Genomic DNA, 11,430 nt, shown 5'->3' with positions numbered 1-11,430 from the left:
CCGCGTCCTGCCTGGCCCCGTGCGCCTCGTGGCGCAGCTGAACGAGCAGCGCAGCGCCGAGCGCCGCCCGCCGCAGCCCGTCCGCAGCCTCCGGGATCCCTTCGACCCCGGCGCCTTCAACTTCACCCGGCTGCGCCCCGCCGAGCTGCTGCTCCGCCTGCGCCGCGCCGGGGGCCCGGGGCCGCCGCCAGACCCGCTGCTGGTGGCCATCAACGCCAGCCCGCTGGAGCGGGGACACGTCCTGCTGCTGCCGGAGCCGGCGCGGCGGCTGCCGCAGGCGCTGACGGCCCCGGCGCTGCACGGGGCGCTGGAAGCGGCGCTGCTCAGCGCCCACCCGGGATTCTGCGTGGGCTTCAATGGGCTGGGCGGCGGAGCCTCGGTGAACCACCTGCACCTTCACGGGCTCTACCTAAACCGCCCGCTGCCGCTGGAGACGGCGCCGGCCGAGTCGCTGGGGTCGCGCCTGGGGCTGCTCCGCGCCGGACCCGCCCCCGCCTTCCTCTTCTTCGCCGCCGGCCCCGCGGCGCTGGAGCCGGTGTCGCGGGCCGTGTGCCGGGCAGCAGAGCACCTGGGCGCCGCTGGGCTGGCCTGTAACGTGCTGGCCACGCGGGGCGATCCGCCGGCGGGGCCCGGCGCCGGCAGCGGTCGCGGCCTGCGTGTGCTGCTGTGGGCGCGCCCGCCCCGCTTCGGCCCCAAGGCGGGCGAGCCCTTCGCCGTGGCGCTGTGCGAGCTGGCAGGGTTCCTGCCGCTGCCCGCCGCGCCGCTCTATCTCCACATCACCGAGGCACAGGCCCTTAGCGCCATCCGCCAGCACCTACTGCCCGAGGCTGAGCTGCTGCGCCTCGGCGGAGAGCTGGCGCGGCTGCTGGAGAGCTGACGGCACCGGCACCGGGACAGGGACCGGGACAGGGACGGGCACGGCTGTGGCAGCGCTGGTGGCAGCGGCGGGGGTTGTGGTGCCGCCCGCCAGGGGCCGCTGTGCAGCGGAGGACTGCGGAACTGGCAGCCACGCGCCCTCAGCGGGGCCGCTCTGGCTGACAGCGCCCGCGTCTCTGTAGCCCTGTCGCCATGGGAACGCGGCGGCCCTGGGAGTGGCGCGATGGCGGCGGGCGGTGTTGGGGAGGGGCCGGGCCCGCCCCCGGGGACCCCACCGAGCGGGGAGGCCGCCCCTGGAACCCCCCCGGACCAGGAGGAGGCGGCTGGCGCCGCGGTGCCTCCGGACCGTTCCGGTGCCCCTGTCGGCCCCGAGCCGCGGAGGAAGCGCAGGCGAGTGCTGGGCCGCAGACCTCCGGCAGGGCCCGGGGAGAGCCCTTCCAGCCCCACCCCGGGACGCCTCCCCCTGCCTCAGTCGCCCTCGGTCCCGGGGTAGCCCGGCCCTGCTGCTCCCCGCGGGCAGTGCCCTGCCGGGGTCCGCTGCCCTCAGCCCCCGGGAGATTGTCCGGGGACCCACTGACCCAAAATAAACAGTTTCCCTGAAACTGCCCCAACGATCTGCCATGTGACGCACCTAGGCGTGGCCCCGTGCCCGGGACCCCTGAGCCCCATTTCCTCAGGGCTGCACCCGGTCAGACCTGCGTGCTGTGCTGTGTCTGTGGCAGGGATCGGGCTGTGTCCCCCCTCCATCCCGTGCCCAGTCCTTTGCTGAGCCCTTTTCTTCTCATCTCTTAATTCCAGTGTCCCCTCCATCAACCTGAGCGGCTGCAGGTATGAAAGCGGTAAGTCTGAGGGGCTGCGGGGTCCCTCTGGGGTCCGGGAGGGGCCCAGCCCACCCCTGCAGGCTCTGGGTGCCTGTGCAGCTGGGAGCACTGTTGGCATCCAGTTCTCACTGGTTTATTTACTGGTGCCAGTGACTGGGCCCCTGTGGTAGTGGGGAGTTTGTCACACTGTGGACTGAGGTTTCCCCTGGTTTAAAATCTGTAACAGCAGCATAAGCCTTCAACACCCCCCCATACCTGTGTTTGCCAGGTGTCTGCTAAAGTGGGCAAGAAGGGTTCAGTCAGGTACAGTGCAAGGGGGTACCTGGGCTTGGGGACAGGACCTAAGGGCTCTCAACTGTTTAAGGTTCCTGTTGGTGGAACAGTCAGGATCCGCACCTTGAACCTCTCCCTGTGCCATCCATCCCCAGTGACTCCAAGGAGCTGGTCCCCTCTCCTCTCCCGCTTTTCTTTCCTGCCACAAGCTGGATCTTAAAAGAACAACCTCCTGGCCCTTGAGGGGTGTTATTAAGCCACTTCATTAAGGGATCTTGGTGTGCACAGACCTCCATCACCTTCCCAGCCCTGCGAGGGCCAAATTCAGACCTAGCACTAATAATCAGAGGGCTGAGAGCACCCATAATATCTGCAGCCAGAGGCTGAGGGGTAGGCCAGGTAAAGCTGGTGTTCCTGACACTTCCCAAAGGGTCCCGCCAGTACCTTGTGCAGTTCGGAGAGGTTTGTTCCACGTCCTGTCCCTGGTTATTTTGGGGGGTTGTCGGTTGCTGTGGCTCCCCTGCCTGCCCCTGTCACCACTTGCCTTGGCACAGTGCGGCGGGCGGCGCAGCACTGCGGGCTGAAGGAAGCGGGAGAGAACGAGGAGTGGACGGTGTGCTGGACAGACAGCTCGGTTTCTCTGGAGCGCCTCATGGAAATGAAGCGGTTCCAGGTAAACAAAAGAGCTGTCCAGCAGGAATTGCTGAGGGAGGAGGATAACATGGGGACTGTCGATGGAATAGCACATGACAGAGTGGAACAGAGGCATCCAAAGCAGTGCCTGTTACCCATCTGTGCCTCGGCTCCATGCCTTTCCTTGTGCCATGTCTGTGGTCGGTGCCTCAGGAGAACTCGGAAGCCGCAGCAGGAGCGGGAGCACTGCCAGCCCGGTAATGTGCTGTGAAATAAATGGGCTAGGATGACAAATGGTTTCTAGGGTGCTCTGGGCAAGGAGAGCTCCAGGGCTGAGATGGAGCACATAAATCACTGGTGAAGCTCAGACAGACTGGCTGTAGTGCAGTCTTGCTCCTCAGCAGCAGTTAGAGGCAGCTGTGGGCCCGGCCTCCTTCCTTCTCTGGTGCTGGTTCTCCACTGGGCCGGGAGGATGCATCAGAGGGCCTCCTCTGATCTGGGTTTTTCTGCCTCTCCTTCAGAAAATCAACCACTTCCCAGGCATGATCGAGCTCTGCCGTAAGGACCTGCTGGCTCGCAACCTGAACCGCATGCTCCGGCTCTTCCCCAAGGAGTACAACATCTTCCCCCGCACGTGGTGCCTGCCAGCCGAGTGAGTGGTGCGGGATGGCGCTGGTAGGAGGGGCTCACACTGGGAGGGGGAGCCTGTTCACCTGCTCCCTCTGGGCACCAGAGCCCAGATCCTACTGGCTCTGGCAGGTATCGTGGTGAACTCTGCAACTGACCTCCCAGTACAGGTGCAGATGTGTACAAGGAAAAGGTGGGACTGGGAGAGCTGGGTCAGGTCACACAGGGACCAGTCTGTGGCTCTTGTAGATCAGGAATGGAGGTTCTATTTCTCCCCTGTGGACACTTGATTTGTACTGGCCCACGGTGACATGGTTTCAATACCCAGCTGTTAGGAGCAAGTCAGAGGGTGTTTTTTGCAGCTGGTGACCATCACTCCTTCCTTGCACAGCTATGGAGACTTCCATGCCTACAGATCTGTGAGGAAAACCAGAACATTCATCTGTAAGCCCGACAACAGCTGCCAGGGAAAAGGGATCTTCATAACTCACCACCCAGAAGAGATCAAGCATGGGGAGCGCATGATCTGTCAGCAGTACATCTCTGAGGTACCAGGAGAGTCCCGGAACACCAGGGGAGGATTCCAGCCTCCTCATTCTGCCAGCATCCCACATCCTTCCCATGTCTTCCCAGGTCTGCTGGGGGTGGCTGTGGCACAGCAGGGGCACGGCCAAAGCTCTCCCCCCTCCTCTGCTGCCAAAGAGCAGCACAGGCAGATGGAGCAGTTCCTGATCTCACCCTTGCTCCTGACTTTCCTCACAGCCTTTCCTCATTGATGGCTTCAAGTTTGACATGCGCATCTACGTGCTGGTCACATCCTGTGACCCACTGAGGGTTTTTCTCTACAAGGAGGGCCTGGCCCGGTTTGCCACCATGAGGTACATCAATCGCAGCAGCAGAAACCTGGTAAAAAAAGGAAGTTTCAAAAAACCTCACGTAGTATCTGTAGGTGTCAATCCCTAACTTGTCCTAGGGACATTCCAGGCCTCAAAAAGGCTGGGGGCTGCAGGGATCCCAGCTTGCTGCTTTCTTGTTCTCCCTCTGTACACCCTCCTTGTTCTCCTCACAAGAGGTATTTCAGAAGGATTTGAAATAGATCTACCCCCACATCTAGCCTCACATTTGGGCTTTTTACTGGCATTACCACAGAATCACAGAGTTGGTTTGCATTGAAGAAACACTGGAAGGTCTCCAACCTCATGTTCAAAACTGGGTCAACAGTAAATTCAGATCTGGTTCCTTGGGGTGTCACCCCAGCAGGTGTTGAAAACCTGCAGGCCCCTGGTGCCTCTGGCCATCACCTACCACTCCTGGCCCTGAGAAGCGTGCTCCATTCCACACCATTCCTGCTCTGCCCATGCATCAGGTGGAAAAGAAGGACCTGGGCTTATCTGGTGGGGCTGTTTCTGTTTCGCTGTGTGGTTCAGAGTGAATTAATGTCTCTCCTGGTTTCCTGCTAGGGTGACATCTGCATGCATCTGACCAATTATGCAATCAACAAGCACAATGAGAACTTCGTCCAGGATGACACAATGGGCAGCAAGAGGTACTGGCATGTCCAGGCACCACAGGAACGCTGTGGGACACTGGTTTACCTCATCTTTCCTGGGGTGGCACAGCTCAGCCCTTACCACCTCCTGTCGCCCCTGCAGGAAGCTGTCCACCCTGAATGCCTGGATGGCAGAGCACAGCTACGACACAACAAAGCTCTGGGCAGATATTGATGACATTGTCATAAAGACACTGATTTCAGCTCACCCTGTGTTGAAGCACCACTACCAGAGCTGCTTCCCCAACCACGTCACCGGCTGCGCCTGCTTCGAGATCCTGGGCTTTGACATTTTGCTGGACAGAAGGCTGAAGCCGTGGCTGCTGGAGGTGAGGAAGGAGCAGACAACCAAAAGCGGGGAGAGGCTTCTGGACAGGGGGGTGGGGTGAACAGGACTCGTTTGATTCAAAAGGGCCACCTCACTCACAGAATTAACCAGGCTGTGAAGCCAGCACCCTGCTGTGAGTGGGATCCAAGAGAGCCAGTTTCCTGCACACCCTCTAACAGCAGGGAATTTCCCAAACCTTAGGACCCCTTTTCCTGTAAGAGCACCTGCCAGCGTCCACCAAGCACCCTGAGTTTGTGACAGCTGCCCCCCACCTGCAACCTGTGGGGTGGGATCCGGGTGACCTGTGGCACTGCAGGGACAGAGTGCTCTGTGCGGCCCCCTGCTTCCTGTCACTGACACAGGGAAGAGCATCCAGGGACAGTGTGGGGGGCATACAGGGCCACAGGCTGGGAGCTGGGGTGCCAGGTTAGGTTACTCGCTTGTCTTGGCAGGTGAACCACTCTCCCAGCTTCTACACAGACTCTCAGCTAGACCGTGAGGTGAAGGATGCCCTTCTGTGTGACACCTTCAACCTTATCAACGTGCACGCCTGCGACAGAAGGAAGGTGCTGGAGGAAGACAAGCGGCGGGTAAAGGAGCGGCTCCTTCAGGCCAACCAGACCCAGACTCTCCGTGAGTCCAGGTATTGCTGTTTCCCTCAGTGCTACACATCTCCAGTGAGGAGAGACAGGGCATGGCAGAGCAGGATAATGCCAGGGCTGGCAGGTGAAGCTCCCAGAGCCCATGGCACTGTGCAGCCTCTGAGCTCTCCCAAGCCATCTTGGGAAGGAAGAGCTAGGGGCTCCTCTCTGGGTACCAAGAGATTTGTGACACCTGGTGCTCTGGGCCCAAACAGAGACATCCCCACTGAGCTGCACCTGCTTGTCCTGTGTGGACAGGCAGTGCCAGTGTCCCTGGGCTGGCAGGGATGCTCACAGGAGGAACCGCAGCCCTGCCTCAGGGACCAGGAGCAGCCAAGGGCACAGGCTCTTCTCCAGGGCAGGGTTCCTTTCCAGGGCTGAGGGTTTCCCCCTCCTCTGTCTGCATGTTCTTTCGCAAGGCCAGTGTTTAGTGAGCCTGCTGCCTTGCAGGCAAAGAGGGGACTCCCTCCAGCTGCTGTTTCCACACGGAGTCCTGGGATAACTGGGAAACACCAAGCATGTCAGCCCTGTGCTCCGCCTGCCTTGGAGTTCCCTCTTGCAGCTCCCTGTCCTCCCTCCGGCTGCAGGCGCAGGGAGCAGGAGAGCAGCCAGGCTGCCTGGCTGGCACAGGCCGAGACCTACGAGAACGAGCACCTGGGCGGCTTCCGGCGCATCTACCCGGCACCTGGCACAGAGAAATACGAGCCCTTCTTCCACCAGGGCAGGTCCCTCTTCCAGGAAACGGCAGCCTCCAAGGCACGAGAGGAGCATGCCAGGTATACTGCTTCTGTGGAAACCCTCTCCTCACAGGGGGCATGGACACCACTCGCTCCTGAGCCCTCCTGGGGAGCCGCTCTGCTGCTTGGCAGGTGTAAGCAAGTGGGGAGAGCAGAAGGGAAGGAGCCTGCACGTGCTGTGGCACCACAGCAAAGCAGCTCCTTTTGGATGGACCCCAGAAAGGCAAGAGCAGTGCTCCACTGACTTTTGGACCCTGAAGAAACCATGTCCCAAATGTCCCACTCCCTTCTGTCAGGCACAGCCTAATCTAAGCCTAATTCTCTTTTTGAAAGTCTCTTTGCAGCATCCCTGGCCCATCTCTTGGCACACTTCTATTATGGGCTGTTTATACAGAACTTTGGCCTGCAATAAATGTCCTCAGGTTGAAGGCTGCCGCACAGCCTTTTGCTGTTGTGGCTCTGACTGAGCCAGTGAATGACTGCTGTTCTGTGGCAGGCAGCAGCTGGAGGAGATTCGCCTGAAAAACGAAAAGCTGGAAGCTGCCACCAGGAAGAAGAAAACAGAGAGGATCCAGAATAGAAGCACAGCTTCTACAACCCACCTCACTCACAGAAGCACCAAGACATGGGATAGAAAGGTACCTCAGGGTCAGCATTGTTCATGAGTTCCCCAAGGCAGTGACATGGCTCTGGAAGCCATGCTCGGCCATGGATGCTCCCATGGAGCAGAACTTCCAAGTTTGACTCCCTGTATGAAGTCCAGAAAATTGACAGGTGGTGGTGGGCAGTACTTGTTGTCCCTTCCTGTTGTGGCTCTCACTAGGATCTCCATCCCACCCCAAGTCTGTAACTCTCCCCAGGGTTGGAGCAGCCCGTGGCTTTGTCTCACCTGTACGTTATCCCAGGTTCAGCTTTGCTGTAGCTCAGGTGTTTCTCTGCCGAGGTGCAGCGCGTGCAGTATGACTCCATGCAGCCCCAGGACATCGTGGAACATGAGGAGAAGAGGAGAGTGAATGCTCTGCTGCAGCGTGAGAAGCTGATCCGAGACCTGGGCATCACCAGCCAGCTCTCCCGGCTGCTCCCCACAGCCAACAGCCAGGGATCCTGCACTCTCCAGAGCCAGGTAACGGGGTCACCCAGATCCACCCACACAGCCAAGGCAGGAGGATGGTGGGGAGTGAATAGGGCACTAAGTGTCTGGGGCAGGATGGGGGTCCCAGGTCCACTGCCAGCAGACCAGCTGCTGTGCTTCCAGGGTGATGTGAGTCTGGGATGGTTGTGGGGCGTGTACCTGGGGACAACGTGCAGGGGGATGCTTTAGTGAACACCTGTACATGGCTAGAAAAGACTTTTCTTCCCATCTCCTGCCAAGGCCTCCAGAGCTAAGCCATGGCCACTTGCCTTCCCTCCTTCCAGCTGCAGTTTCCCTGGGATGCCCTTGGGGACCAGGACACCCATGACTTAATGATGGTCATCTCGCTTCTGGGAGGCCCAGCCCAGGCCTCGGGACACTGGGTCAGAGCCGAGGCCCTGCAGCCGGACACGCTGGGCCCGGACCCTGACAACGCAGACACCCTCTGCGTTCGAGGCCGGAGCGTCCCGTACCACACGCGGCACCAGGGCTCCAGGGTGCTAGGCGGGGGCTGGCTGCGGGGCCGGGCAGCACGGGCAGCCCTCAGCCAGTCCTGCACCCACCCCGAGGGGCTGCTGCTGAGAGACCAGCGGCTCCCTGGTGCCAGAACACAGGCTGAAGGCTGTGAGTACACATCACCTTCCTGTGAATACTCCTGGGCTTACCAGGGTGGGAAGAGTGGGCAGGCTGGATGGAGCTCAGAGTCCCAAGGGTGCTGGGACTCTGCGGAGGGGCCGCTGTGCTCTGCTCAGGGTACTGATGACCACTGGGAGTCTCTGCTGGAGGCCATCAGCATCCCATTCACAGGGGCAGGAAGGAATGTGGGTGGATTCCCAGGACCAAGGGTTGATGTGTGGGGAGAAGAGAGCATGAGAAGCCCCAGTATGGGAGAGAGAGAGTTGGAAGCACAGCAGATGGGGCAGTCGAAGGGGTGTGTTAGCTGCAGTGGGTATGGAGGGGACACAGTGGCACAGCACAGCCCCCAGCTCTTTCCCAGGCCCATGCTGCTCCCTGCCTACAGTCCCACGCTCCCTCACCCAGCCCTGCTCTGCTCCCCAGCATCGGCTCCATCCACTTGACAGCCATAAGGCCGGGGCAGCAGGGCTGGAGGGGGAGCTGCCAGGGCCCACCGGGGAGGGCAGTGGGGGCTGCTGACCCACAACGCTGCCCGGTGTGCTGACAGACCCACATCTGCCTGTGCTGTTCCAGGTGACGCTGCCAGCCCATCATCCTCCCATGCAAGCAGCTGTCCCCCAGCATCTCCAGCCAGCCCGGGGGAAGTCAACGACAACGGCATCCTCAGCTGTGCTGTGGTCCAGGAGCTCCCCGCCGCCGCCGCCGCCGCTCACGTGCAGCATACATGTGCTTTGCACCATGGCAGAGCCTCGCTGTGCCAATGTGTCACACACTTCCAGCATGAAAGGCACAAGTAACGTGGCCGAAGGCTCAGCCTTCCTCTTGTGGGTGCTCGCTGGACAACCAGGGCTGCTGGATAGGTTGGCTACCCCCATCAGCCCCGGGGCTGGCTGCGGAGCGCCCTGACCAGAGCCTGGGCTCCACACGGGTCTGGCCACGCGCCGCGGGCAGCTCACCTCTGCCGGGCCAGGGGCTGGTGCCAGTGCCCCTGCCCGCACTCCTGGCTGTGCCCCGCGGCTGCAGCCGGGCCCGCCACAGGTCACCTCTCTCTGCACCCCGTCGGGGCCGGCCCCGCCCGTTCCCGTTGCCGGTCATGGCGGCGCTGCTGCGGCCCGGATTGCGAGCGGCCGCGCTCCTCGCCGGGACCCCGCGGCGGGCGGCGGCCGCGTGGCCCGGGGACCCGGAGTCGCCGGACCCGGCGCTGGAGGAGGCGGAGAGGTGCGGGGCGGCCGGGCCGGGCCGGGGCCGGGCCGGGCCGGGCGCTCATGTGTGTCCCCCGCAGGGTGCGGCGGCGGCGGGTGGCGGCGCGGATGGAGCGGCTGCGGCGGGAGCTGGGCGGGGAGCGCGGAGCCCCCGAGCGCGTCCTGACCTGGCAGGCGATGGAGCAGCTGCGGTGAGCGCAGGGATGGGAGGGCCGCGCCGCTCCCCCTGACCGCCCCGGTGACCGTGCCCGTGCCCGCAGGTTTCTGCGGCAGGAGCTGCCCGAGGAGTGGCCGCTGGAGCGCCTGGCCCAGGGGTTCGGCGTCAGCACCGACGTGGTGCGGCGGGTGCTGCGGGGCCGCGGCTGCCCTTCGCCGCGCCGCCGCCTGCGGCAGGATCGGCGGGCGCTGAGCGCCGTCGCGGCAACACCGGGGACCGAGCGCGAGGTGCGCGCCCCCGACGGGACGCTGCTGTACCGACTGCCGCGGGGCCAGGGCGGGCCGGGGCCCGGCGCGCAATAAACGGTGTTGGGACCCGCCTCCGATCGCGCCGCTTCCGCCGCGCCGGGCACGGGCTGCGAGATGGCGGGGAGGGAATTCGAGGTGCCGGGCACGGGCTCCGAGCTGCCGGGGATGGGCTCGGACGTGGCGCGGCTGCTGGAGGCCGCGGACTTCGCGGCCAGGAAGCACAAGGAGCAGCGGCGGAAGGACCCTGAAGGCACCCCCTTCATCAACCACCCCATCGGTGCGGAACCCCCCGGCACCGCGTCCTGCTCCCGAGGGATGCCCGGGACCCCTCCTGCCCCTGAGTACCCCTCGCCCATGGGAGCCCCTTACCCCGGCCCCCGGGAAAAGCCGTGTCCCTTCTCCTGTTCCATGTCCCTCGGCCCGAAGGAGCCCCCGGAGCACCTCAGGCCCTGCCCCAGCCATGTGTTGTATAGAATCATAGAATCATAGAATAGATTGGGTTGGAAAAGACCTCCAAGATCATCAAGTCCAACCCCTGATCCAACTCCAATTACTATATCATGGCACTAAGGGCCACATCCAATCTCTGCTTAAAAACCTCCAGGGATGGTGAATCCACCACCTCTCTGGGTAGGCCGTTCCAATGCTTGATTACCCTCTCTGTGAAGAATTTCTTCCTAACATGTGCTGTGGGTGCTCTCCCCACGCTGCTGCCCTGCAGCGGACGGTGCCCGTGGGAACTGATGAGGTACCCTTGGGGGCAGTGCCAGGCTCCAGGAGTTGCCTGCTCACCCAGCCTAAAGATTCACCCCACAGGACGTGCCCAGGGTGGATCTAGGGGACCCCTCCCGGCCCTCTGTGCAGTGCAGCCTTTGTGTAACCCAGGGAGCAGGGCCAGGGCTGCCCTTTCCCCCCGTGCCCCCTCCCAGCTCTCTGCTATGGCCGCAGGCGTCGCCAGGATCCTGGTGCACGAGGCTGGCGTGACGGACATCGTGGTGCTGCAGGTAAGGCCGTGCCCTCCTATGCCTCCTGTCGCTGCGGCGGGGCCTGGCCCAGACCCCGGCCCCCTTGACCCTCCCTGGCCCAGGCCGCCCTCCTGCACGACACGGTGGAGGACACGGACACCACGCTGTCCGAGCTCGAGGAGCAGTTCGGGGCAGAGGTACGGCGTGTGGTGGAGGAGGTGACAGATGACAAGACACTGCCCAAGATGGAGCGCAAGCGGCTGCAGGTGGAGCGGGCGCCCGGCTGCAGCCCCCGGGCCAAGCTGGTGCAGCTGGCGGACAAGCTGTACAACCTGCGGGACCTGAACCGCTGCACACCCCAAGGTACCGCGGCAGGGCCCAGCCGTGCCCAAGGCGGCTCCTCTGCCTGGGGCAGGGCTGGTCCTGCGCCCTGTGCGAGGGGACGGGCCTGCCGAGGTCACCCTGAGCCTGAGGCGCCTCCAGCCGGGGACAGTGTGGGGAGTGTCTGTCCCGGTGTGTGTGGTGATGGCTCGGTGTGTCTGGGG

The 11,430-nt window shown here is 62.9% G+C and overlaps 4 protein-coding genes across 9 annotated transcripts in view; all 4 read left to right on the top strand.

Annotated features, from left to right (window-relative positions):
* Position 1: 1 nt before the first annotated feature.
* GDPGP1 (GDP-D-glucose phosphorylase 1) lies at positions 2-1,015 on the top strand (the record flags this gene model as incomplete). The annotated part of the gene is made up of 2 exons (XM_027897188.1): positions 2-884; positions 915-1,015. A coding segment is annotated over one exon (876 nt), but the record flags the coding sequence as incomplete, so codon positions are not given.
* Positions 966-9,054, top strand: TTLL6 (tubulin tyrosine ligase like 6). 6 transcript variants are annotated; one of them, XM_027897148.1, is made up of 14 exons: positions 966-1,266; positions 1,675-1,715; positions 2,525-2,643; positions 3,125-3,255; positions 3,622-3,778; positions 3,993-4,136; positions 4,691-4,776; positions 4,883-5,108; positions 5,560-5,750; positions 6,336-6,524; positions 6,982-7,123; positions 7,429-7,608; positions 7,902-8,241; positions 8,827-9,054. In XM_027897148.1, exons 1-14 carry the CDS (start codon positions 1,100-1,102, stop codon positions 9,048-9,050), a joined length of 2,337 nt encoding a protein of 778 aa, XP_027752949.1. In that variant the 5' UTR covers positions 966-1,099; the 3' UTR covers positions 9,051-9,054. The 6 variants fall into 6 exon arrangements, with proteins under 6 accessions (XP_027752949.1, XP_027752948.1, XP_027752946.1 ...); XM_027897147.1 differs by lacking the exon at positions 8,827-9,054 and having other exon boundaries at positions 3,646-3,778; positions 7,902-8,780; XM_027897145.1 differs by lacking the exon at positions 8,827-9,054 and having other exon boundaries at positions 7,902-8,777.
* A 6-nt stretch (positions 9,055-9,060) lies between these two features.
* On the top strand, positions 9,061-9,991 carry NGRN (neugrin, neurite outgrowth associated). Its single transcript, XM_027897158.1, has 2 exons — positions 9,061-9,471; positions 9,716-9,991. The coding sequence occupies exons 1-2, from the start codon at positions 9,347-9,349 to the stop codon at positions 9,972-9,974; spliced, it is 384 nt and encodes a 127-aa protein (XP_027752959.1). The 5' UTR covers positions 9,061-9,346; the 3' UTR covers positions 9,975-9,991.
* Positions 9,967-11,430, top strand: part of HDDC3 (HD domain containing 3) — a 2,135-nt gene continuing 671 nt past the window's right edge. Inside the window, exons 1-3 of the mRNA XM_027897157.1 lie at positions 9,967-10,197; positions 10,869-10,924; positions 11,008-11,248. Coding sequence (XP_027752958.1) covers positions 10,035-10,197; positions 10,869-10,924; positions 11,008-11,248 — 460 coding nt within the window. The 5' untranslated portion in view covers positions 9,967-10,034. The remainder of the gene's footprint in view (positions 10,198-10,868; positions 10,925-11,007; positions 11,249-11,430) is intronic.

The sequence above is a fragment of the Empidonax traillii genome, unplaced genomic scaffold (genome assembly GCF_003031625.1).
Source record: "Empidonax traillii isolate 1590-97213 ecotype Southwest subspecies unplaced genomic scaffold, ASM303162v1 scaffold532:size433792, whole genome shotgun sequence".
Lineage (NCBI taxonomy): Eukaryota > Metazoa > Chordata > Aves > Passeriformes > Tyrannidae > Empidonax > Empidonax traillii.
This window is presented reverse-complemented; position numbering and strand designations above follow the sequence as displayed.

What these genes read in the sequence shown, in the direction of transcription:
- TTLL6 (XM_027897145.1), top strand. Translation starts at nt 1,100, where the DNA reads ATGGCGGCGGGCGGTGTTGGGGAGGGGCCGGGCCCGCCCCCGGGGACC. An exon ending in CGGCTGCAGGTATGAAAGCG is followed by an intron (nt 1,716 to 2,524) that starts GTAAGTCTGAGG and finishes GCCTTGGCACAG; the next exon opens with TGCGGCGGGCGGCGCAGCAC. An exon ending in CAGACTCTCCGTGAGTCCAG is followed by an intron (nt 5,751 to 6,335) that starts GTATTGCTGTTT and finishes CTCCGGCTGCAG; the next exon opens with GCGCAGGGAGCAGGAGAGCA.
- NGRN (XM_027897158.1), top strand. Translation starts at nt 9,347, where the DNA reads ATGGCGGCGCTGCTGCGGCCCGGATTGCGAGCGGCCGCGCTCCTCGCC. An exon ending in GCGCTGGAGGAGGCGGAGAG is followed by an intron (nt 9,472 to 9,715) that starts GTGCGGGGCGGC and finishes CCGTGCCCGCAG; the next exon opens with GTTTCTGCGGCAGGAGCTGC.